Source organism: Crocuta crocuta, unplaced genomic scaffold (genome assembly GCF_008692635.1).
Source record: "Crocuta crocuta isolate KB4526 unplaced genomic scaffold, BGI_CrCroc_1.0 scaffold96, whole genome shotgun sequence".
Taxonomy (NCBI): domain Eukaryota; kingdom Metazoa; phylum Chordata; class Mammalia; order Carnivora; family Hyaenidae; genus Crocuta; species Crocuta crocuta.
In genome coordinates this window covers 3,602,501-3,630,497 of record NW_027531522.1, presented here as the reverse complement: position 1 = coordinate 3,630,497, position 27,997 = coordinate 3,602,501, and the positions used below count along the sequence as shown (strand labels likewise).

General features: G+C 38.1%; 1 protein-coding gene across 1 annotated transcript in view; it reads left to right on the top strand.

Moving 5' to 3' along the window:
- The window catches only part of ARMC3 (armadillo repeat containing 3), a 99,748-nt gene that overhangs the window by 1,939 nt on the left and 69,812 nt on the right, over positions 1-27,997 (top strand). Inside the window, exons 2-4 of the mRNA XM_077772466.1 lie at positions 3,672-3,720; positions 18,767-18,884; positions 26,869-26,994. Coding sequence (XP_077628592.1) covers positions 3,673-3,720; positions 18,767-18,884; positions 26,869-26,994 — 292 coding nt within the window. The 5' untranslated portion in view covers position 3,672. The remainder of the gene's footprint in view (positions 1-3,671; positions 3,721-18,766; positions 18,885-26,868; positions 26,995-27,997) is intronic.

Genomic DNA, 27,997 nt, shown 5'->3' with positions numbered 1-27,997 from the left:
GGTCAGGGTGGGTTTCATTAGCATCCTGGCCTCCTTCCATTTAACAGGTGACAAAACAGGCCCCTAGAGGGCCGTTACTTGACTCTCAGCAATTCAGGAAGAGAGTCCCCACTTTGTCTAGCCTTCCCCTTTCCTTCAAATTTTTCNCAGGGTGGGTTTCATTAGCATCCTGGCCTCCTTCCATTTAACAGGTGACAAAACAGGCCCCTAGAGGGCCGTTACTTGACTCTCAGCAATTCAGGAAGAGAGTCCCCACTTTGTCTAGCCTTCCCCTTTCCTTCAAATTTTTCTAAAATAAGTCTCCTCCTTAGAAACCATTGAAGATCGCACAGGCTGAAAGTTCACAAAGAGGTACAAAGGATCGAAAAGTTTGTGAGGGGAAAAGTGTAGCTCCTTTCTAATAATCGAGGAGATGCACGTTTAAAGCAGATTTGGTTTTGTACTCAATGCCGTGAAGTTCATGCCTTTGCATCCAGTTATTTTACTTTATCTTAAAGAAGCAGCTGAGGATGTGGATGAACATTTTATGTCTAAGGATGTCCATTGCAGCTTTATCCATATTTTCAGGAAATTAGAAACAAATGCTCAGCAATAGGGCACTGTCTAGATGAATAGTGGATTTTACAATATTATTTTAAATGACATGATATGCCAATTCATTGGAGATGATTGGAGCAATGAATGGAGACTCAGAGATTTCACGAACTTGTCCATTAGTTTAAGAATATAGGAGGAAAGGAGGGCACTTGTTGGGATGAGCACTGGGTGTGGTATGTAAGCAGTGAATCACGGGAATCTACCCCAAAACCAAGAGCACACTGTACATGCGGTATGTTAGCCAACTGAGAATAAATTATATTAAAAAAAAAAAAGAATATAGTAGGAAAATGGTTCCATGAAAGGGAGTTGAGAAAAGAAGACAGAAATCCTTATAGCATGGTAAAATCACACACACACACACACACATATAACCAAAAAAAGAACTATACTGAAACAGTGCCAATCTCCCTGACTTCATTCCAGAGCGATTTTTTTTTAATTCCATGTGCCCTTCCTTGTTTTCCACATTTCCTGTAACGAAATGTCTCACCTCTATAAGTGGACAGTAGACACAGACCTATACATTTAAATATGGTTAAAATGGTAAATTTTATGTTACGTATGTTTTAGCACAATAAGAAACATCTATGGGAAGGGTGGTAAAATAGTCAAAGCAGGTTTGCTTCAAAAAGTCAAAGGGATTTGTTTTCTTTAAAATTTTTTTTAAGTATTTATTTATTCTTGAGGGAAAGAGAGACAGAGCCTCGAGCAGGAGAGGGTTCAAAAGAGTGGGAGACACAAAATCCGAAGCAGGCTCCAGGCTCTGAGCTGGCAGCACTATTAACTCACTGAGCCACCCTGGTGCCCCAGGATTTGTTTTCTTAATGTGACATCTCTGAAGTTTTAGAGGCAAACAAATCTTTAAAGGATGAAATGATATAAGATGATGTGGTTGTATCATGTTGATTTTAAGTGAAATGTTTAATTTACAAAATTAGAAAAAACACCTTACGGTTATCTTTGAGGCTCATTGCCCCGATCTATGTCAGTTATATATACTGTCTTCCCCGTTAACTACTATACTCAATATGGTAATAAAAACACAAACTAAATGCTTCCTACTTCACGGTATTGCCTGGAGATCAGCTCCATTGCTATTGTCCTGTGTTAAGGCAATTCTAACCTCTGTACTCTTCAATATGCAATTGCTCAAAGCCCCTATCCTGAAATGGGGAAAAAATAAGTTCCTGAGTGAAAAGCAGCTGACAGGTATAATTCAGTTCCTCCGTAAACATTATTCATAAGGAGTTCTTTTGTAAATCAAAGGCTGCTCTATCTTGGAGTTCGTTACAAAGCACTATGAAATTTCTTTTTCATAGAGATTAATCGTAAGATAGATTTTCATTTGTCCAGAATAGTTTCTGTGCATCTGCCTGGAATATCATAAACACCAAATCTAGGGTCTGTGTGCTTTTCCAACACCTATAAAAGAGGTTTGAGTTCTGGAAAAAATATTGCATCTAAAGTCTGAAAAGAAAATTGAAAAAGCAATGTAAATGTTTTTTAATATTAAATTATATTTGAAAACAGTTTTCTCATTTTGCAAGAATTTTGAGGTATACAAACTGATGACTAATTTCAAACACTTGATTTCAAAACTTTATGTGAGGAAAATCATATTTAATGGAGGATGTGGGTACATTTTAATGTTTTAATATATTGGATATGCTGTGAGGTAGTGCATCAGATGCTCAAAGCTTGCCCAGATGCTCAAAGATATTAAAATTTATGTGACCTGAACTGAGAGATCTGGATGTCTTTCAGAAGCCCCTGGGAGCTTCTATGAACAGGTGGCTTTTTAAAATATGTGATAAATTCTGGTGAGGGTCTCTATTGCCAAGAGTTGCTTTTGTCCCTTGATAGACCATCTGAACTAATCCTCACATTGTAGATTCTTTCCAAAGATTTTTGACTTCTCGGAATTTTCTGGAAACTATACTAATTTCTTTGAGACCTGTTTATACCATCTGAGATTGCCCAAATGCCAAACATAACCTCTCATTGGAGAAAACTCAAGAGATTTCTAGAGTTATTTATTCCAACAGTCATCAACATCTTGGAAAGTCCTCTGTACCCACGTGGAGTTATTGCTCTGTGGTGTGTTAACTATCAGTACCAATCCTCTGAATTGTTGTCTGCACAGTTAATGGATATACAAGGGCAGGTGGAAAAAAGTCTTTTAAGCAATAACCCCAGCTTCTCCAGAACACAGCTCTTCAGATTCCCAATTACTTTTTTTTATTGCGCTATGGACTGTGTTAGAGAAAACTTTGGCTGGGAAAATGCCACAAACATTAATTTGGAGTTGGTACAGCTCAGGTGTCATTCACAAAGTCATACTCCCAGGCAAAACAGAGTTAATGATTTTTATAAACATTGAACGCCTACTAGGTACCAGATACTGTTGGGATAGATCTGTGCGAGAAAGCAGACAAAAACCCACCCCTTTGTGGCAGAACGTTTTTGCAGATCTCAAAAGTGAGTTGGGTTTTGTCTCCTAAGCCCTCCAGAAGTGAGCTATATGCATGGTAAACTGTTTTGCTGTTATGTAAGTAAAAGTTAGGTCACTGATGTGTTCCCTTCCTTGCAAGCCGGAAGCCAGAACTGATGCCCAACAATCTTAACAATAACTTCCTTAAAAACTGTGAGGTTTGGTGTGCCTGGGTGGCTCAATCGGTTAGGCGTCTGACTTCGGCTTAGGTCGCGATCTCACGGTTCGTGGGTTCGAGCCCTGTGTCGGGCTCTGTGCTGACAGCTCAGAGCCTGGAGCCTGCTTCGGATTCTGTGTCTCCCTCTCTCTCTGCCCCTCCCCTGCTCTCTCTCTCTCTCTCTCTCTCTCAGAAATAAATAAAACATTTTTAAAAAATTTAAAAAACCTCAAAACTGTGGAGTTTAACACAGGAATGCAGGTAACGTATTTGTACAATCATTTCTACCTGTATTGCGTCGTCTCCTTTTTAGGTAAAATTTAAACGGGGAAATAAATCGCCTTCTGAGGGCATAGGTAACAGAGATTTGTGCATATAAAATGTACAAATGACACTTTGACTAATTACTGCATCTTTTTCCAGGATGGGAAAAAAGATAAAGAAGGAAGCAGAACCCCCCCCTAAGGATGTGGTAAGTTGCAGATTTGAAGACTAGTAGCACGTGACCAACCAGTTTTAAACGTAAAATGCTCCAACAGTTTGGCACGTTCCAATATATACATGAGTACACAGTGGCAGAAGTCCAAAGTCTGACTAATGATAAGATTAGTTAGAGAAATCTAACATTATATAAACAAACATTTACAACGTTGTCATTACATAATTAGCACAATTAGAGAGTAATTATTAGCTTTTCCAGTATGTGGATGGCATGTTTAGAAGCCTAGTTAATGACCAAATAGTTTTGGTTTGTTCTTTTAAATATTTTAAATTGATATTTGCTGGTCTCTCGTTAATGTTAATCATCCCAAGTGACTTTTTCAAAAATAACTAGGAGTTTATGCTATAGCTGTTAGACACGTATAGAAGGTTGTCTGAAGATGTGGACATCAGAAGGTTCATATTTTCCAGTTCTATAGAGATAAAAGTCTAAGTTCATCATCTTTTCCTGTTCCAAATGTTTGAGTAATACACTGCCTAAAACACAAAAGCCCTCTCTTTTAAAAGAGTTTTTATCTTATTTCTTTAAGGTTTATGAATTGCCAAAAGATTGTGTTAAAAATAAAAAATGAACTTGGACCATTTTCAGTTTAGAAACTTATTTTGAGGGGCACCTGCCTAGCTCAGTCAGTTGAGTGTGTGACTCTGGATCTCGGGGTTGTGAATTCGAGCCCCACGTTGGGTATAGAGATTACTCGAAAATAAAGTCTTAGGGGCACCTGGGGTGGCTCAGTCGGCTGAGCGTCTGACTTCAGCTCAGGTCATGATTTCACAGTTTGTGGGTTAAAGCCCCACTTTGGGCTCTGTGCTGACAGCCTAGAGCCTGGAGCCTGCTTTGGATTCTGTGTCTCCCTCTCTCTCTGACCCTCAAAAATAAATAAACACTAAAATAAATGACTAAATAAAAAGCCTTTAAGAAAAAAAAGAAAGTAATTTTGAAACAGACATTTGGTGTAATTTTCTTCAAATAAAATGTGAATGAAGAGAAGTGTTTATGGTCTGTCAATAGACTCACAGGATTTTATAGTTTGAAGGAAGCGGGGCAAGATCTTCCCAACAGCACTGGCCCTTTGTGGTTACAGATGTGAGCCACGTCCCAGCTCTGCCTCTCATCACCTGGGTTATTTGGCACAGTTGCTAAATATGGCCATGTTATTTCCATTCTTATCTGGAGTTTCTTCATTGTGAATTGTAATGCCCAGCTCATTTTGGTTGGTGTATGAATTCAAATGAACTAGAGCTCATCAAGTTCTCGGTGCCTGGCACATAGTTCACGCTAATCAAGTTCTCGGTGCCTGGCACATAGTTCACGCTAGTAAGTAAGACCTATTATTGTGGGACTCCTTGAGGCTCTGATACACAGACACATACAGACACACACAGACACACAGACACACACACATTCCTACGTAACTTCTTAATTATGATCCTTCAATATGGTTGGGAACAAAGATTCCAGAAATACCTGTCCGGGGGCACCTGGATGGCTCAGTCAGTTAACTGACTCTTGATTTCGGCTCAGGTCATGGTTTCACGGTTCCTGAGATCCAGCCCTGCGTCTGGCTTTACTCTGACAGTGTGGAGCTTGCTTGGGATTCTCCATCTCCCTCTTCCTCTCCACTGCTTGCGTGCATACTCTCTCTCTCTCAACATAAATAAATAAACTTAAGAAGAAGAAGCATAAGCACCTGCCTGCTCAGGTCTAGGAAAATTTTGCAGAGATAGATGGTCATTGTGGTTCATGACACATTTTCGTCATTCTGGTTGCTCTCAATGGACATACTTCTTTTTTTAATGTTCTTTTAAAACTTATTTCTGAGAGAGAGAGAGAGAGAGATCGTGAGAAGGGGAGGGTCAGAGAGAGAGGGAGACACAGAATCTGAAGCAGGCTCCAGGCTCTGAGCTGGCTGTCAGCACAGAGCCTGACGCGGGGCTCGAACCCATGAACCATAAGATCATGACCTGAGCTGAAGTCAGACACTTAACCAACTGAGCCACCCAGGCGCCCCTCTATGGATATACTTCTAAGACATCCCAAATTCTTTTATTTTTTTCATTGCATCGCAAGTTTGCATTATCCCTTTTTGCTGCAAAATAGCATTAAAAAAAAGATTTTATTTTTAAGTAATCTCTACACCTGGCATGGGACTTGAACTCACAACCCTGAGATCAGGAGTCACGTGCTCCACTGACTGAGACAGCTGTTTTCCCCAGTCAATAGCATTAGTGACATCTTATTATACTGGAAAGTGGACTAATGAACACAGGACTTGATGACAAACTTTTTCTGATTAAAATAGGAATTAAGGGACTATTAAACAATAGATATATTTGTCTAATACACTCTCTATAATTTTGTAATGTTTTGTTGGCATTGTCCTCTGTATGCCAGTGTTTGGGGGTACAATCAAGGATTTGAGAAACACTTTTAAACCTAGCATTAACAGGGATGCCTGGGTGACTCAGTTGGTTGTGTGTCTGACTTGCGCTCAGATCATGATCTTGCGATTTGTGGGTTCAAGCCCCGCGTCAGGCTCTGTGCAGACAGCTCAGAGCCTGGAGCCTGCTTCACATTCTTTATCTCCTTCTCTCTCTCCTCTTCTCTTGCTCCTGCTCTCTCTCTCTCTCTCTCTCTCTCTCTCAAAAATAAATAAACATTTAAACCTAGCATTAACAGAAAACTAGCTCTTGTTTCCTTAGTTCACAAAAGCCTTAGGAACAGCCAAAGTATGTGTAGATCTTTCATCCATTTTGGGATTATTTTTGTGTATGGTGTAAGAAAGGGGTCCAGTTTCATGGTTTGCATGACCATATATGCATGGGTTTATTTCTGGGCACTCTGTTGTGTTCCGTTAATCTCTGTGTCTTATTTCTTTGTTAGTATCACACTGTTTTGTTGATTACAGCTTTGTAGTACATCTTGAAACCTGGGATTGTAATTCCTCCAGCTTTGTTCTACTTTCTCAAGACTGCTTTGGCTATTAGGGATATTTTGTGGTTCCATACAAATTTTAGTATTATTCGTTCTAGCTCTTTGACAAATGTTGGTATTTTGATAGAGACTGCAAGTATCCATCCATACATGAATAGATAGAGAAGATGTGGTATATATACATATATACCAATGAAATATATACATATATATCAATGAGATATACCAATATATACAATGAAATATTACTCAGACATAAAGATAATGTGATCTTGCTGTTTGCAACAATATGGATGGGGGTAGAGGGTATAATGCTGTATGAAGTAAGTCAGAGAAAAAGAAATACCCTATGATTTCAGTTAAATGTGAAATTTAAGAGGAAAACCAAATGAACAAATAAAACAAGACATAAGCAACAACAACAACCAGACTTTAAATACAGGGAACAAACTAGTGGTTGCCAGAGGGGAGATAGGTGGGGAAAGAGTGTACTTATAGTGGGGCACCTGGGTGGCCCAGTTGGTTAAGTGTCTGACTTTGCCTTAGGTCATGATCTCACAGTTCATGAGTTCGAGCCCCGCATCAGGGTCTGTGCTGACAGCTCAGAGCCTGGAGCCTGCTTCTGATTCTGTGTCTCCCTCTCTCTCTGCCCCTCCTCCACTCTTTCTCTCTCTCTCTCTCAAAAATAAACATTTAAAAAAAGCATGTACTTGATGGATAGGAAGAATAAATATAGTTAAGATGTCATTACTACCTAAAGCACTCTACACATTCAATGCAATCCCAATCAAAATTGCACCAGCATACTTCTCAAAACTAGAACAAACTATCCAAAAATTTGTATGGAACCACAAAAGACCCCGAATAGCCAAAGTAATACTGAAAAATAAAACCAAAACGGGAGGTATCACCATCCNAAAAACTGAGGACTGATGGATGTGGGGGGGAGGGGGGATGGGCATGGAGGAGGACACTTGTGGGGATGAGCACTGAGTGTTATGTGGAAACTAATTTGACAATAAACTATTTGTAAAAAAATAAATAAATAAATAAATAAATAAAGCATGTACTTACTTGATGAGTACTGAGAAATGTATAGAATTGTTGAATCATTACATTGTATACCTTAAGCTAGTATAACACCATATGGTTTTTATGCTTTTTAAAAAAGGAGAGTGAGACCAAACAAACAAGAAAGAGGGCGTATATAACAATTACTAATGGTCCTTGACTATTGCCTTTCTTTTTTTTTTTTAATATTTTATTTATTTCTAGGAGACAGAGAGAGAGACAGCGTGAGCAGGGGAGAGTCAGAGAGAGAGGGAGTCACAGACTGAAACAGGCTCCAGGCTCTGAGCTGGCAGTCAGCACAGAGCCCCATGCGGGGCTCAAACCCATGAACCGCCAGATCATGACCTAAGCGAAAGTCGGACGCTTAACTGACTAAGGCACCCAGGCGCCCCGACTATTGCCTTTCCTCTTACTCCTCCATCTTTTCCTGACTCTAACTGCATGTTAATAAAGCTGATAGATTAGTGTTAAAGTATGTAATCACATTCTATCTTGTGAATTCAAATACTTCAGAACAGTATACCACAGTTTAAACTGTCTGACTTTGATTTGTATCAAGATATACCTCTTCAAAGTCTGTGAAAGGGTTATTGCACAGGTTATAAAAGAAATCCAACTTTAAAAGATGGATATATAACTGCTTATGAAAATTAACTTTCCTGTGTCAGCTAATAACAACCAGCTTCTTATTTCCAACGATTTGTGTTTTTATTAGTCTTTTGCACACTCGTTAAAATGGACAGAAAGAAGAATGTTCAGTTAGATGGTTAAAACAAAAAACTCCCTTTTCTTTTCTTAATCTTCTAATCATCAAAACATACATTTAATATATGCATGTATGGTTGGTTGACCTCCAGTCCTTCTCATGAAGTAGACTACTAGCTAAGAAGATGCTTAGCTGCGGGGAAGATATAGCAATTGAACAACCAATGCAACTATCATCTACTTCCCTGTCCCCCAACATTTCCATGTCTGGCTGAAAGGTTGTTTGTGATGCTTTAACAGAAGGAAAACCTTCCATGGAATGATGGCCTAAGACAATTACTGATAGAAGCAACGTTAGTAGGCAATATTTAATAAAAGGCAAGATATTTAGTGACTAAGAATATAGGCTCTGGAGTCATATTGCCAGTGACGGAATCCTCCGTCATCCACCGTTTATGATTGAGGGCAAAGTTTCCAACCTCTGTATACTCCATTGAGAAAGTCATGATATCCACTTCATATCTACTCATAGTGGGGAGGCAAGGTCGGGTAAATATGAGATGCGTACAACAGTGCTTAGTACTAAATAAGAACTTGGTAAAAGTTGTTATTCTTAATGACATAATGGAGGGTACTGTTTATCATTCTACGAAACTTTAGAAGTTTTACGAATTGTCAAAGGAGACAAATGTCAGCTGTGGAAGACCAGCTGGCCACTAAAGTCCCTGGTGGCCTGTGGCCCTCATGCTTCATGGTGAGGTTTTTGACTTTATGAGCATAGAACTTCGATTTCCTTAATATTTCAGAGCCAACTGAGTTTCAGTGGATAAATCCACAGTATCTAAACTCAAAAGGAACTATGACCTGGTTCTGGAATCTCAATAAATATCAAGTTAACTGAACATTTATGTCAATGGCTCAGCACATTCTCTCCGTAGTCAAGTGAAAATGGGGAGCTAAGCTCGGTGAGCATTGAGTCAGAGCATCAGGTGACACATAGCAGGATCTGCTCCCTCACCTGGGTGACCAAACCCAGTTCCTTGGAAGAGTAGGATGTCTCCAGTGACTTGTTTTTTCCAGATGCTCTCATCAGCCTTAGAATGCAGCCCTTAACACTTTGTCACTGACTGCCAAAGCTGCCTGGGCTTGTTTCAGAAAGGAAGCTTCATGGGAATTAATTTTCCTACGTTTCTCCTTCATCACAGATTTTAAAAAGTCATGATTTAATAAGAGTTAGTATAAGTTAATAAACATACAAACCACGTTAAGAGAAAAATCTTGCTTACCTAGAGGCCATTTTAGCTGTATTCATTTTACCCTTTATACTTTTTAGTGGATTTTAACTGATGCCTACATGTTCTCCACTAAAAGTCATGCTAGAGTGACACAGTCTACTTCCGTTTATCGGTCTCTCTTCTCCTGTGTAACTGCCCCCTCCCCCCCAATCTGAGCCCAATGATGTAGTGAATACGTTCCAATAGACACCAAAAAGGCCTTTTATCGGCCCTTCATGGTACCAGGAAAATCACGAAACTATCATGATTTATCTATTTCCACGGCGTCCAACTTTATAACTTTATATTCTTTTAGGCCAGTGCTAATGTAGTAGTCACAAGTCCCATGTGATTATTTGAACTTAAATTAATAATGACGAACGTTATAGTTCTTGAACTTAACAACTAAAAATCAAACGAATCATTCAGCTTCTCAGACACGTTACACTTCAGGTGCTCAAAGGCCACATGTGGCTTGTGACTGCCGTGCTGGGCAAATTGTGCTGGAAGATCTTGTGTCCTTAACAGAGATATAAAAGTATCTCTGTAAGTCTATGGCCACTCTAATTGACTGAACTTAAAATTCAAAGTTTAGCCAAAATGCTTCCCCTTTATCTCACCCTTTCTGTAAATCACTTTGGTTCATCATTTATTTTGTGTACAGCGTGAAATTATAATTTCACAACCAGCTTGTTGGTAAGTGGCTGTGAGTTCCTCACAGGAAAGCAGATGGGATATGTAATTACAGCACAGGATTATTTATTTAGTTGTGTGGCATTCTGTTAGAGCTATCATTTTATTCTCAGCACCTTTTTTAATAAAAAATTACTCTAATGCTGTAGGCTCTGTAGGAGACATAGACACCATGCCAAGTTTTCTCCACTCTCTGCCAAATATTGGTCTTTCTCCTCCTTTAACAGCTCTTCCAATTGTAGCTCTCACAGTCTGAATCTTCCCTTTAAGCTTCTTGTACCCCATTTTACCTTTGTCTTAATGATGATCGGAAGACAGGTCAAAATTCTGAAGTGTTTTCTCCACCATCGAGGAAAGGTTACAAATATTTACAATAGGTTTGGTTTAAGCATATTTTCATGTACTCCTTTGACAATGGCAGTCATTGTGTGGAGATCGTGACATCAGTATGCTTTAACACGGCATATTTATTCACAGGCTTATAAAATGAGCTTTAAAAATATTGAAATAGCAGAGGACTCTGAAGTGCAAGTTCTAAAGTGGAAGGGAACTTCGTCCTGAGTAGGGGTGGATAGAGAAGACAGCCAGCAGAATGCTAAGGAACTGTTGTGGGCAGTAAAGACCATTTCAGGCTGTGATTCTCAAGGGTGTTGGTGGGGGGGTTTGGTCAGGGAGCCCTATGAGATGGTCACTGTGGACCCTCTCCCCGCAAAAATGCACACCAAAAGTTTTACATACAATTTTAGTGGAAGGATTGATCCCTGAAGCCCATCGATGGCTCCATGAACCTAAGGTTTTAGAATCTTCTTTGCTGACCCCAAGAGATAGTACACAGTTAAAGCCTTTAAGGCCCTAAGCATAAAACAGAAGTTTCCAGAGGCACTTTCATGCATTTTTTAATAAACATTTATTGAGTATTTCCACATCTCAGGTTTATTCTAAGTAATGGAGATAGAGAAATTACGCAGCCTGAAGAAGTTCATTTATTAGACAAATATTGAGTGAATGCCATATGCAAGTATCCTTCTACCCCCTGGGCATATGCATGCAAACAAAACAAAGTTCAGGCTTCAAGGCCGCTTATATTCTAGTTGAGGGAAAGAGTCAACTAACAAATAATAATATAATTGAGATAGTAATAAGATCAATGGGGAAAAATAAAGTAGGATATAAAGATGGGAGAGTGACGTGGCTACTTTAAATAGAATCCAGGTCAGAGCAAGCTTTCCCAGTGGGGTCATATTTAAGAAAGACCAATGGAATGAGGAAGTATGCTATGCAAATACCTGGGAGAGAGCAAGCTAGCCAGAGAACAACAACTAAGGCCTTGCTTAGTATGCTTTCGGAGTGCCAGGGTTGATGTGACTGGAGATTAGAAAGCACGGAGTAAGAGACAGGTATTACAGGTGGTGGGATGGTAGTGACCGTGGGGGGCCTTTTCCACTCTATTAAGGAAGTTGGATTTTTTCCCTAATGTGCAAAAAGGGGAATCCATTGACAGGTTACAAGTAGAAGATTAGTGACATCTCATTGATTTTTAAAACAAAAAGCATTAAGATCATTTTAGCTACAATGTGAAAGTGGAAACAGGAAGACCAATTTGGAGGCTATTACTGAGGAGCATAAGCTATGCAGCCAGGCCCTGGCAGTAACTATGGAGAAGGCGAAGAGTGGCCTGAGCAGGGAGCCATGTTGAAGGCAGAAATGACAGGATTTGCTGATGGATTGCATGGGGGGTGTGAGAAGGAGAGGAAGTGGGAGATGGTTCCAGGCTTTTGGCTTGAGCAACCGAGTAAATGATGGTAAACATACTGAAGAAGGCCCATAAACCAAAGAAACAATGCAATGTACTAAGTGCCATTATAGAGAAGTTCAGAGGAAAATAGTTGTGAACAAAAACAAAACAGAACAAAACAAAACCCTCAAAGCGACAACCACAACCACAACACGTATTTTTAATCTCCAAACTATCATGAAAAACAGCAATAAAAGACTCATCCAGAAAGACGGAGGCCTGACAAAGTAAGCCACAAGCTTCTACGGCTTCAAGCATGGTTTATTATTTTAATTCGCTGGAAATGAGATAAAAATGCCAAGAAGTGACAAGTAACATGGTGTTTGTTCACTGTTGATGGTCTTAGAAATATTTTGGTGAACCAATGAGGATGAAAGTCAGAGTGGAGATGTTTAGCGGGAAGTTTGAGGGGGAGACAATGGAGGAAGATCAATAGTTCATAAGATTTTTGACTGTGAAAGGGAAGGAGAGATAGGATAGCACCTGGAAGATGATTCATATCTAGGGAAAGATGACTTTTGTTTTAAAATAAGAGTGTTTTGAGATGTTAGAGTTTAGAGAGGCTAAGGTGGTTGGAATTTGCAGAGTGCCAGAGAGGAGGGAAATATATAGGAAAATAGCTCCAGAAACTTAGTTAATCGTTCCCTTGATTCTTTGGAGTCTGAGCTTCACAGGGTGAAACTCATGCTCATGACAAAGCACAGGTATGAACAACCATCTGAGGGCTACACGCTGAATAATTTTTAGACTCACATCTGTCTGGAGGACATTCTAATTTTGATCCAAAAGATTGGAGAGATCTTACTGAACATCTGGGGCATTAAGTAGAGCCCCCGGCAGGGCAATCCCTTAGTTGTAGTATGGCTAGCCCGGATCTAGAGCAAAGGCTTCCTCAGACCTGCTGTAGTAATGTTTTAAAATAGGCCTCACGTAGATAAAGCTGAACCATGAATAAGACAAGTGTCTAGCAGGACGAAATTCAACATCCTCTAAGAGAAGGACCCTCAGGGGTGCCTGGCTGGTTCAGTCGGATTAGTGTCTGACTTCAGCTCAGGTCATGAGCCCCGCATCAGGCTCTGCGCTGACAGCTCAGAGCCTGGAGCCTGCTTCGGATTCTGGGTCTCCCTCTCTCTCTGCCCCTCCCCTGCTTGTACTCTGTTTCTCTCTCTCTCTCAAAAATAAATAAACATAAAAAATTTTTAAAAAAGAGAAGGCCTCCCCAAAACAATCTAGACACTCAACAACATAATTTTTGCAATGTTCACGTGCCAATAAGAATTATTATATATTGCAAAGAAAAATGTGACCAGTAATCAGAAGAAAACTCAGTTGATAAACCAATATAGGAAATAAAATTGGATACTAAAGAATTCAGTTGTCCAAAAGAAGACGGAAAAAGGAACCAGGGAACAAATCAGAAAAGGAGAAAACAGGGACGCCTGAATGGCTCAGTTGGTTGAGTGTCAGGCTCTTGGTTTTGGCTCAGGTCATGATCTCACGGTTCATGAGTTCAAGCCCCGTGTCAGGCTCCGTGCTGACAGCTCAGAGCCTGGAGCCTGCTTCGGATTCTGTGTCTCCCTCTCTCTCTCTGACTCTCTCCCACTCATGCTCTGTCTCTCTCTCCCCTTCAAACATAAATAAACATTAAAATTTTTAAGTGAGATTGTCAAACTGAATTAAAAAATAAATAAATAAATAAATAAATAAATAAACTGTAAGCTGTTTATAAGAAGTCTTTAAATATGAAGATATAGATAGGTGAAAGGTAAAAATACAGAAAGTATACTGCAAACAATAGTTATAAGAAAGCTGGAGTGCCTATATTAATACTAGATGAATTATATAACAGGGCAAATAATAATATCAGAGAGAAAGAGATCCATATCATCATAATGAAAAGGCTCATTTGTAAGAGGGAAAATGGTCCTAAATGTTATTCACCTAATACCACTTGTTTAAAATAGATGAAGAAAAAAGATATCATTTGCCACAGCATCAGAAACAATGAAATATTGAGAGATAAGTTTAACAAAATAAATGCAGTGCCTATATGCTGAAAACTATAAAACCTTGCCGAGACAAAGGAAGACCGTAATACATGAAGAGATATACTATGTTGGATACAGATATATTCCTGGTGGGGACCCAAGGTAGTAAAACTTTGGGAAAAAAATTATATTTTTATAAAGTTAAACTTGCACTACCAGACAAGTCAGAAATTCTACTTCTAGGTATTTACTCAAGAGAAATGAAAACATATGTCTACAAGAAGACTACTATGAAAAAGCCCATTGCAGCTTTAATTCATAATGGTCCCAAATTGAAATAACCCAAAGGTCCATCACTATTTGAATGGATAAACAAATTGTTATACTCATTCGGTGAGATACTACTCATCAGTAAAAAGGAATGAACCAGTGAAATGTGGAACAGTGCAGATGAATCTCATAATCACTCTGCCATGTGAAAGAAACCATACAGAAGGGGTACATATGTAATAATTTCATATTTAAACAGTTGAAGTTAATCTATGGTAAAAGGATGCAGACCAGTAGTTGCCTAGAATAGATATGGGAAAGGGAATCAGCATCAGAGAGGCAGGAGAGAATATTTTGGGGTAATGGAAAGTTCCACATATTGTTTGGAGTGGTTAGTTATAGGTATATATACATTTACTCAAACTCATCAGACTTAAACTCAGGTGCATTTTATTAAATCCAAATTGGCTTTCTGCAAAGTAGACTCAGAAGAAGTAATGGGAATAATCCAATTGTTAGGAAGAAGTTGACTACTCGAGAAAAAAGGGATGATTAATGGTATGATGCAACTGGAAATGTGTAAGTTCTATGAGAATAGGGCACTTGATTATCTTGTTTAGAGTGCTGTTCTGAGTGAATGGCGTTATTAGGTTTGAGTGTTCATTGAATGAATGAGAGAATTAAAAGTGAATGGGATAAAAGTCCAAAGCACACATTAGATACTGGGCTTAGATGGTAGGAGAAATACATTCTCTAAAGTAATAGAAGAATGTATGCAGATATAGGTAGGTTTGAGGCTCTTGTGAAATTATTGATCTTGAGTTTACTGCAATACTAATTTCCCCTATAGTTTAACACTCTCCACGTATGCTTGGATGCTTGGGCACAAATGCAAAGAAAGAAATTTCTAGTGTTTGTTCATATTCTAGAACTGATTTGATGAAAAGACATGAGGATGAAAAAGGTTTATTTAGGGTGTGGCAAGAGTGTTATTAAAACAATAGAGCATAATCTAAGCAGGATAAGAAGTAAAGTGAAAAACTGAGGAAGTGAATGGGCTGGGACCCCAGTGAAGGTGAAGAATAGCTCAGTAGTGGGAGTAGCTGAACAGTGAAGCTGCTATCTTCCACCATTTGCTTGTTGGCTACCAAGAAACCCTCAAAGACTGAACAGTGTGGGTGCTATAGGAATCCTATCTGTGAGTAAGAAAGAAAAGTTGATGGAGTATCAAGCATCATAGCAGAAGACAAAGCTGAGAGATAGATGAATGTATTGAGTCAGAGTCAGTAGAAGGGACATAAGAGAATTTTAAAAGTAACGACAATCCCTACTACGGCAGCCTGCTCCTGGCCAGGATAAAAGCTAAGAGCCGTGGAAAAGCAAATAAAAAGAATACCACGGATTGGTGAGGAGGGAGAGCAACTGGAACTCTTTATAACTGTGAGAGTGAAAATTGATAAAAGTACTTTAGAAAAGTGTTCAACAGTGTCTATGAAAGGTAAACGTGTGTCTACCCTCTGCCTCATCAAATCCATTCCTGGGTACATGCCCAAGGGAAATAAGGGCATAGATCCATCAAAAGACATGTGCAAGAATATTCATTGCAGCTCTGTTCATGATAGTCTCCAGCTGAAAGACAAGAGCCTAAACTGGTATATTCATAAAATGGAATAATATATAGATATAGGAAGTATGACTTAGTAATATAAAAATGTGACTGAATCTCAGAGACATTGGCTGAGCTAAAAAAGTGGACACGAAAGAATACATGTTATATGACTGTATTTATACAAAGTTGAAGAGCAGGAAGAACTCATGGATGACTTTATTTTTTATTTTATTATTATTAGTAGTATTTACTAATGGATGATTTTGAAAGTCATAGAATGGTTATCCTTCTGGAGGTATTTTTGGAGGGGAAAGGAATGTAAAGGAAATACTCAGAAGTGATAAGAATGTTCTATACCTTAGATCTGAATTAGTATTCTGTATGTATCGCTACACCAAAAAACAGATTTTGACAATCTGACAATCTTAGTTAATGAGATCTATTTGCCCTACTGATGTTTACTTTGACCACTGATGATTTGATTTTATTGCTGTCATTTTAAGTTTTTGGTTTTTCTTTGCTATATTTTCATGTTGTGTTTCTTTTGTTTTTTTCTTCCCTTTTTCTGTATTGAGCAACTTTCTTTTGTAACCTGTTCCTTTTGGTAATTTGGAACTTTTACTATTTATCTGTAGCCTATTGAACACACATATTTAAACCAGTTTTTTATATCAATGAAAAAATAAATAATAACTAGGCAATAACCTAGTTCTCTTTACCAAGATAATCTGGTTTCTGTTACCTGAGCTTTATTGAAAAAAATCTGGAATTTTAATTCCAAATCATTTTTTTCTCATCATGTGTTATCATTGCCTGAGAAATCCTTAAGAATTACATTATGTTTAAAAAAATAAAATAAAAAAAATTAAAAACAAGAATTACATTATGTTTCATAACATCATTATCATTCAGTTGAACTATATATTTCATTGTATTTATTGATATACTACTATTGTTTTTATATTTTGTCTTCCCCAATGTTGGCTGCAGCGTTTACCAGGTATTTTCTTTTTTCTTTTTTTTTTAATAGTTCATTGTCAAGTTGGTTTCCATACAACACCCAGTGCTCATCCCCACAAGTGCCCTCCTCCATGCCCATCACCCCCCTTCCCCTCTCCCCCATACCCATCAGTCCTCAGTTTGTTCTCAACATTCAAGAGTCTCTCATGGTAATTTCTTAAATATATAGTTAATATACTTGCTGAGTTTGTGAGTGCCTGATGATTTTCACGCCTCAATCCCCAAATGCTTTCAGAAGTCCTCCGTTAAAATTGCTATGGGTTTCCAGGTCGCTGTGCTCTTCTGATCAGTGTTGGAGCCAGTGTCTTCGCCATTGCCCTCTGCTCTGCTGGAGGCCATCTTGTCTCACTGGCTCACGTCCCTGGAAACCCACAATTACCACAAGCTTGGTGCTTGTGGCAGACTTTTAATGAAGATTTGTCTCCCCGGAAAGGGCCTAAGAGGCTTGAGAACAAACACCACTGACTTTCGTAACTGTCACAGTTTCTAGTATAGAGTGAGACATACACAAACAGCAGCTTTAATTTGGATGTTAGATAATGCTGTCCCAAAATCCAATAGCCATTTCCCCTGCAAGGGAATTTTTATCCTAGCTGTGCCCTTTTAGGTCACAGCTTACTGCTTCCTTCTTTGTCTTCTTTACCCTTCCAGCCTCACACAATTATACCTCCTTACTCAGAGTTATATGTCTCTCCATTCTCTGCCTAAAACTGAACACCAATTTTTGTTATATCCCCAGACACAATGGGATGTCCATTTAGAAAGGGGCCAACACGAAGAGCCAGCTAAAGCTTTGAAATTCAATTTTTTTGTCTCTGACATAAGCAGAACACCCTCCGTCACTAGTCTCTGGAAATGGAAGAAAAATAGTGTAATAATTTGCTTTCTCCTTGACCAAAGAAAACCCATAGGAGTCATGAATTTGTTATCGTGCATTTTGGCTACCCATGAATTCTCAAGATCTCATACCGGGATCTCGGTCTTCCTAGAGCTCTATACTTTTTCTTTTTATCATTCGACCATTTGCCCTGTTTCAGATTTTATCCAACTTTACACTGTGTTATGTGCAGTTTTCGACTACTTATTAGTTATTTCACATGTGTAATTTCTGCTTTCTCAGAAACAGTAGTGATTAGAAGTCGGTACTGATTCTTGAGACTCAGGGTGTCTAATATATACAGGTACTCAAGGAGTCTTGTGTATTGACTAAGAATTATGCCAATATATGCTATTTAATGACCTTCTAGTATGTGCCAGACAATGTGTTAAGGGCTTTACGCATATGATCTCTAATCCTCTCCTTGATCCGTTGAGGAGATAGGCATCATTAGGCCCATTATACAGAAAAGCAAACTGTAATTCTAGCAGCTTAAGTAACTTGTTTGATTCCACATGGCTAAATTGAGAGACTGGATCTGTCAGATTCCAAAATACTTTGCTCTTTCTGCCATTACCCCGGGAATTCCAAAGCCACCAATATCTGCAACCGTATCTCCATCAGTGATGTTGTTTTAAATAAAAACTTTACAATCACTTAGCGGGCAGTGACCACATCGTCTCTGTATGATTATGTTCTCTTCGAGTTTCTAGACACCATTCATTTTTTATGTGATTTTTAAAGCTCGTATGTGAACCTGTTATCTTTCTCTCTGCATTTCAGTTTGATCCATTAACGATTGAAAGCAAAAAAGCAGCAACTGTGGTGTTAATGCTTAATTCTCCAGAAGAAGAAATTTTGGCTAAAGCTTGTGAAGCCATTTATAGATTTGCTTTAAAAGGTTTGGCTTTTTCAGTTTATTTTTCTATTTCATTAGTTTCTTAAAATATTTACTACACAATGGGCACTCTCTCCTTAGTCTTTAATTCCTTTCTTGTCAGATGAATTCTTTTAGGCAACCAGAATATCATTTAATGCGTTACCTGAAAGTAATGTGTCTCCTTAAGTGCCTAACTTAATCTCAAAGAGTAATTTAGTCACTGTATAGAATAGTCACGTTGAAGGTTTTATTGTAGTTTAAAAGATTGTAAGTCACAGGAGCTGAAAGAGCTCCCAGTGGTCAAAGCTGGAATGATTTGAGCAGCAAAATAAAGTAGTATTGGATTATAACCCAAAGTATAAATAAATATTTATGAGCCTATATTAATAAACATAAATAATTGAATAAATAAATAAATGGAAAAGACAAATCTCCCATGCAGAATTCCAAATAATTTATGTACTCAGCCCTCAAAGAGGCAGAATATAACTTTTCACTCTTTAGGTGGGAGCTTGGCATAGTGACTTCTTTCCAAACACTACAATATGGGGGTGCCTGGGTGGCTCAGTCAGTTAAGCATCTGGCTTCGGCTCAGGTCATTACCTCGCAGCTTGTGGGTTCAAGCCCTACGTCGGGCTCTGTGCTGATAGCTAGCTCAGAGCCTGGAGCCTGTCTTCGGATTCTGTGTCTCCCTCTCTTTGTGTCCCTCTTCTGCTCATGCTGTCTCTCTCTCTCTCTCTCAAAACTAAATAAAATGTAAAAAAAATTAAAGACAAACAAACAAACATTACACTATGGAAACAGGAAGAAGGAGAAATTTGACAAACACTCTCTCAGCCAGGTGATCAAAATCAGAATCAACAGTGATAAATCATATTGATAATATGTGACCTTGATATCATGTAATGAAAATGGCACTTCTGTTATTTTTCCCCCAAAACTTATAACCCTCAAATCAGAAAAGTTCCAAGTCAAGGACATTCTTTTTTTTTTTTTTTTAATGTTTATTTTTGAGAGAGAGAGAGACAGAGCACCAGTGGGGGAGGAGCAGAGAAAGGGGGACGCTCAACTGACTGAGCCACCCAGAAGCCTCAGGGACATTCTATAAATATCTACCTAGTATTCCTGAAAATGGTCACAGCTATCAAAAACAAGAAAAGTCTGAGAAACTCTCATAGCCAAGAGGAGATAGGGATATATGATGACTAAATGTCACAGGAGACCTTGGGTAGGATCCTAGAACTGAGAAGGCATATTAAGCTAAAAGTAAGGAGATCTTAATAAACATAGACTTTAACTAATAGTAATGGATTAATGTTAGTTCCTTAATTGTGACAAATGTACCTACTAATGTAAAATGTTAATAGTGGGAAAATGGGTATGGGTTAGGTGGTAACTCTGTACTATCCTTGCAATTTTTCCATAAAACTAAAACTGTTGTAAAATCAAAAGTTTTTTTAAAACACTGTACAAGTTAGATTCTATTGCACAGTTTATTCATAGAGGATTTACAAACACATATGATAATTATATTTTAGTTCATTCCAAGTGGTGATAAAATGTGACTTTTATTATACTTTATAATTTTTTTTTACGTTTATTTACTTATTTTGGGAGGGAGGGTATGTGAGCAAGGGGGAGGGGCAGAGGGAGAAGACAGAGAATCCTAAACAGGCTCTGTGCTGTCAGCACAGAACCCAACATGGAGCTTGATCCCATGAACCATGAGATCATGACCTGAGCCAAAATTATGAGTCTGACACTTAACCGACTGGTATTGAGGATACTTGAAGAGTTTACTGTAACTTTGTCATTAAAAAAAAAAGAAAGAAAGAAAACATTTTAAACTAAGAAGGGAGGAATTTGATTTTTAAGGAAGTGTTGATTTTTACACATTACTTTTGTCACTTGTATGAGAGAACAACAAATCATTCAATCAGCAAATAGTGAAATACTCTCCTTACTATAATACTCAGTCATTGTGGGGAATCCAGCAAAAAACCCAGAATCATTGCTTCTGGCAAGAATGGTTCATGAGTAATTGTGTAGAATTCTGGGCCAGATTTCAGGGACCCATTGGATCACAGCTATGGCAGCATGAGTCTCACTCAGCCATATAGAGTCATCAAATGCCATCTCTTTTTATATGACATGAGGTAAAGAAACAGGTAGGGGTGTATTTTGTGCGAAATCAATACAGAAATTATTGTAAGTCTGGTGTTAGATACTAGCAGTATATTCTGTTTTTGTTTTTTAAGAGAAATGATGGGAATTTTCCTCTGGCCATGAAGGAATAAGGGGTCAAATTTACTTTCCTAATTGAAACAAGTAAGAAAACAAAAATAAGTGAAATAACAGTTGGCAAAACACTGAGTATTAGGCAGTGAACGACAGTGACTATTGAGAGACAGGAAATGAAGGAAATAAACTCTCTGATTACCCCAGCTTATTGATTTCAAAGACTATCCAGACCACATCACAGGAAGGGTTAACCTATAGAGAGGCCTGTAGACCCTGAGTTGAGAAGACAGATCTGAAAGTTAAGAAAGACAAAGGAAGCAAGAGTTTTCAGGATGGTGACAGACAGGAAAGAGTTGCATAGAAAGAGGAAGTGGAGGTTGGTAAAGGGTCCAGCTCAAGTGTTCAGCTGACTATTGATCACAATGTACACGTATGGGAACTATTTGTAGTCAGACAAAGCACCTAACAGGATCAGAGCTAACAGTGCCTGGTGCTCACACAGAGCCACAAGCAGTGCCTATTCCTATCAGCCAGGCTGGAAAACCACAAGATTCATGGACAATTGTATGGAATATACAGAAGTCTCTTGCTTTAGTAGTTAGAAATAATTTGTGCTAGATCGAGCTCTGGTCTAGTATTACCTAATAAATATTTAAAAAGCAAGACCTGAAGGGATCAGATTATTTCCAGATCATTGTGTCCTGAAACAAATTTGAAGAATACAAAAATCACCATTGACCAACTAGGTAAAATCCATAGTGCCTGGCATTCAATAAAAAAATTACCAGGTGTGAAAAGAAGCAGGAAAATCCAACCCGTAATGGGAATATAAATCATCAGTATATCAAAACCGACACAATATATGTGTAAATAGAATCTTTGGAAAAGTGCGAGAGGGACAGAAAATGTATTAGAATAAATAATAGCTCCCAATTCCCCCCAATTTGATGAAAACTCTAAGCTTCTAGATCCAAGAAGCTCATAAAAGCCCAAGCACAATGAATATGAAGAAAATTACACTAAGACACAACAAAACAAAATTGCTTAAAAAGAGTAATAAAGAGAAAAATCTTAAAAACAGCCGGAGGAAAGAACACATTACATTCAGAGAAACAAAAATAAAGATGACAGTAGATTTCTCATCCAAATTAGGGAAGCAAGAAGTCAGTGAAGGAACATCTTTAAAGCACTGAAAGAAAAAGAAAAACTTTAAACCTCGAATTCTATTCCCAGCAAAAATATCCTCCAAAAACATAAGTGAAATAAAGTCTTTTTCAGACATTCAAAAGCTGAAGTAGTTTATTGCAAGCAGACGCACACTGCTAATTATGGGACAGTAGGTCCTTCAGGAAGAATAAAGAGGACTCCAGGTAGAAATGTGGATAGACACAAAGTAATAAAAATAATAAAGATAGAACACTAGAAATGTTAATAAAGAAAGCTTTTTCTTCTTATTTAAGTCACTTAAAAATCAAATTGGTTATTAAAAAATTTTTAGTAAAACATTTAATAAAATGTTTATTTTATATTTGAGAGAGAGAGAAGGAAACACAGAATCCAAAGCAGGTTCCAGGCTCCAAGCTGTCAGTAGAGCCTGACATGGGACTCAAACTCATCAACCGTGAGATCATGACCTGAGCTGAAGTCAGATGCTTACAGACCGAGCCACCCAGGAGGCTCTCAAATTGGTTATTTTAAACAGAAATAATAATCATACTGTGCAGCCTGAAGCATTTGTATAAATAAGGTATATGACTACAACAGAGCCAAGGTAAAAAGGGGGAAAATGGGAGTGTACTATTGTAAGGTTCCGTACTACATGTGAAGTGGTATATCACCACTTAAAAGTAGACTGTGATAAAGATTTATGCTACAGACCCTAACACAACACTAAAATAACAAAACCCAGAGTAATATCAAATAAGCCAACAAAGGAAATGAAATGGAATCATAAAAATAATATTCAATTCATACAAAGAAGGCAGAAATGAAAAGGAAAACAAAGGATGAGACACAAAAAACAAGTAAGATGGTAGACTTAAACCTAATGCTATCAATGATCAAACTAAATATAAATGTCTGAGTACCTCAGTCAACAGGGTGGCAGTGTTACATTCGATAAAAAGTAGGAGTAGTTAGATACAGACTTCCTCCACCTGATAAAGGGTATCTATGAAATATCTATGGCCAACTAACACTTAATAGTGAAGGCTAAATGCTTTTCCCCAAGATCAAGAACAAGAGAAGAATGTCTGCTCTTGCCTGTATGGGAAGTTCTTTTTCTTGCAACCAGGCAAGAAAAAGAAACAAAAGGCATCTGGTATGGAAAAGATGAAGCAAAACTATCTTTGATTTATAGAAGATTATGCCATCTTTTATATAGGAAAGTCTATTGAGTCTACAAAGAAGCTACTAGAACTAATAAATTAGCAAAGTTCCAGTATACAAAATGAGTATATAAAACTCAATTGCATTTGTATGTGCTAGTAATGAACAATTGGAAATCAACATGAAATTTAATACTATTTACAATAGCACCAAAAAGTATGAGATCATAGGATGAATCTGACAAAAGTTGTAAAAAATCTGTACACTGAAAATACAGAGCCTGATGCAGGGCTCAAATTCATGAGCAGTGAGATCATGACCTAAGCCGAAGTCGGACCCTTAACCGACTGGGCCACCCAGGTGCCCTGAAAGTCAAAACAATCTTGAAAAAGTAGAGTCTTGAGAACATACACTCCCTGATTTAAGACTATTATAAAGCTACAATAAGTAAGACAGTGTCATTGGCATAAAGATAAACAAATAGATCAAGGAAGCAGGATAAAGAAACCATAAATGGGCCCATATATATATGGACACTTTTTTCAACCACGGTACAAAAGCAATCCAGTAAAAAAAAGTCAGTCTTTTTAACAAGTGGTTTTAGAATGAGGTCTCCATACAAAACTTAAAACTATAAAACTTCTAGAACACAGAGGAGAAAACCTTTCTGACCTTGGGTTAGCCAACAATTTCCTAGATATGACACTAAAACATAGTCCATAAGAGGACAGTTGACTGGATTTTGTCACACCCTGAGCTCACTCACACACCTAACCAAAAAAGACACACAAACAACAAATAAGTGTGTGAAAAGATGTCATATGTTATCAGGAAATTGCAAATTAAAGCAATAGTGAAATATCCCTACACACCTGTTAGAAGAAGGGCTAAAATTCTAAACACTGGCAGTATAAAGTGCTGGGGAAGATGTGGTGAAGAATGCACTTTCATTCATTGCTGGTGGAAATCCAAAGTAGTACAAGGCACTTTGGAAGACAATTTGCTAATTTCTTAGAAAGCTCAACATAATCTACGCATTTGTCAAAACCATAGAGTTTTGACATTGGCTAGGAGGATGTGGAGAAATTGGAACCCTCATACACGGCTTATGAGGCTGTAAAATGGTACAATCGCTTTGGAAAACAGTTTGGCAGTTTCTCAAAAAGTTAAATGTACATCTACCATATGATCCAGCCAAACTATGGCATATCCATATAATGGAATAGTATTCAGCAATAAAAAGGATGAACTATGGTACAGGCTACAACATGGATTAATCTCAATAAGACTGAGCAAAACCAGACGCCAATAACAAATTCATACTCTATGATTATATGAGCAGAACCAGACAATAACAAATTCATACTCTATGATTATAGACACTTCTGGGAAATGCAACATAATATACAGTAACAGGAAGAAGAGGTCACAAAGTATCAAGAGGAAACTTTTGAGGCTGTTAGATATGTTCTTTCTCTTAATGGTGGTATTTGGTTTCATGGGTGTTCAACACTTGTCAGAATTTATCAAATTGTTCTCTTTAAATATGAACAGTCTATTGTATGTCAATGATTCCTCATAAAGCTATTTAAAAAGAATAAAAATAGGGGCGCCTGGGTGGCTTAGTCGGTTAAGCGTCCGACTTTCGCTTAGGTCATGATCTCGCGGTTCGTGGGTTCGAGCCCCGCGTCGGGCTCTGTGCTGACTGCCAGCTCAGAGCCTGGAGCCTATTTCGGAGTCTGTATCTCCCTCTCTCTCTGACCCTCCCCTGCTCACGCTGTCTCTCTCTCTCTCTCCTAGAAATAAATAAAAATATTTAAAAAAAATAATAAAAAATAAAAAGAATAAAAATAGATGCAAAGATTGCACAAGCTATTAATTTTGAAAATCCTCTTCTTCTGGCCATAAAATTATAATACACAGCATTGTTGGTAAACTGAGAAGAAATGTATTTTAATGAAGAAAGAATTCAAGTTATATAATAAAATTCTCAGAATCAAAGTGTAAAGACAAACTTTTAATTTTTATGGCAACATGACATATAAAATGTATTTTTATTTAAGCATAAGTATCTTAGAATTTCTATTACAGGTTCACTTGACAAAATGTTTTCATCTAAGAGATTACGTTTCAGAATGTCCTTAAAATGCAAATATGGGAAGATGTGAAGAGAAGTTTGTAATTGTCAACAACGCATATTTCAACATGTTCTTATCAGGCGACAGATGTGACCATTCAGATACAGGGCAATTTCATGAGCTATAGGAAGATAAAGTTTGTGTATTATCAGAATATGGACCTATAACTTAAAATACAAAATACTCTAATTTAATGAGAAAACAGGCAAGACAAGGCAAAGTGATTTTATTACAGTCTCAAATTAATTTTGAAAGTGAAATCTGTATTTCCATAGTCCACGGAATTAAAAAGTTAAATTAAATTAAATTAAAAAGTTAATCAGGACCTAAACAGTGTTCCTGACTTTGTAGAATGATATCCCACTCGTCAAGACATAGATAAACTGCTTCTACAGTTAAGCAAGACCCCGGCATTACGTGGCCTTCTGGGGTTTCTTGCCACAGCTAAGGGGTCCCCGGTCACCCTGGCGGCTCTCCTCTGTGCGTGAACCTCTGTGCCAGCGGCAGACACATCTTGTATGACAGAATAGGTGCTGTGACCCCCTGAACTCACTCCAGCGTCCCGCTTTAACTTGAAGTGGGGTCCGTGTATGTTAATTAAGTCTTGTGATTAATTACGCCAGTCATGACTGGCACCATGCTAGGCTCTGAGGATAGGAGAAAATAGAACAGAAAGGGAATCTGTCCTCATGGACAATTAAGTTCTAGGGGAACAGGCAAACCCGGTAAGGAGATGGCTAAACGGTATAAAGAAAATAGACCGGGGGAAGAGGAAGAAGGGCTTGGATGTAGTGGTAACATTAGCGAGGGTGGTCAGGGGAGACCCATCTGAGCAGGTGCAGTGTGAGCTAAGACCTGAATGACAAGAGGAAGCCAGCTCTTCAGATAAACAGCAGAGCAGATGTCCAGGAAACCTGCGCTCCAAAGTTTATTCCAAGACAAATATATGTGGAAGCGAAGAGGAATGTGAAAGGCAAACAGCAAATAAGAAATTAAAATGGCACAAGGGAGGGGCGCCTGGGTGGCTCAGTCGGTTGAGCATCCGACTTCGGCTTGGGTCACGATCTCACGGTTTGCGAGTTCGAGCCCTGCGTCGGGCTCTGTGCCGACAGCTCAGAGCCTGGAGCCTACTTCGGATTTTGTGTCTCATTCTCTTTCTGCTCTTCCCTCACTTGTGCTCTGTCTCTCTTGGTCTCTCAAAAATAAATAAGCGTAAAAAAAAATGTAAATGGCACGAGGCAGAGTTTTGATGAGATTGATGATATCTATGCATATATTTATTTTACGTGTGATATCAGGGGAAGAAAACAAAGCTACACTCCTTGAACTTGGAGCTGTGGAACCTTTAACCAAACTGCTCACCCATGAAGACAAAACTGTAAGAAGAAATGCCACCATGATATTTGGAATCCTGGCTTCTAATAGTAAGTATCAACTCTCAGAAATAATTTCATAACCTCACGTAATGTGTTATCCTTTTTTAACAATTTCATTTTAAGGGGTTTGTTTTTCATTTTATTTGAACTGACTTTAATGTTAACAAAAAGTTAAATAAATATAATACAACAGATTATGAGTTCATATTTTAACAACATACTTTTGTTATTTATTTATTTTAATGTTTATTTATTTTTGAGTTGGGGGAGGGGCAGAGAGCAGGAGACAAAGGATCTGAAGCAGGATTTTCACTGAAAGCACAGACTCTGGTGCAGGGCTCACACTCATGAACTGCAAGGTCATGAGCTGAGCCAAAGTCGTATGTTTAACCGATGGAGCCACTGAGGAGCCCCAAGATATTTTTTAAAATATAAAAATATGTGCAAATATATCCATGCAAACCAGAGTTGGTGATGTGGTAGGTTGGAGTCTAACAAGTTGAAGGGCACTCATTGTCTCTTAAAATTAAAATCGTTTTTTTTTTCTTGAGTTAGTATAATTATATTTGTCTGCCTATATGTAAGCTACACTTCGTATGTGTTTCATGGTAAAAGTAACCCAGGGTGAAGAGGTTTGATACATTTATTTTTTTGAAACTGCAAAATGTATTTTGCCAAAAATAATTTTAGACATGGAATTATTTCTTAAATCAAACCTGTTAGCTGCTTGAATATTTTCATATGTTTAATATGGTGGAATAATAGTAGTAGTTAAAATATGCTATTATGTCTGTTAGAGTATCAGATTGACCAAAACTATGTCAATAAACGCAGTCCCCGACTAATGAGCCGAATGCAGTTTTCATTTGAAAGTCATTTTCATGTTACAGTGGTAGATTTCTGAGTCAGCCAGTGAAGGCCTTGTAACTTTATAATAAAACAGGACATCCTTGGTGGAGACTGAACGAACTCTAACCAGAAACCCAGGCAGCTAGCGATAAACATGTCTGTCTCTCTCATAGCCCGCGGCTAAAATGATCATACTTCCCCC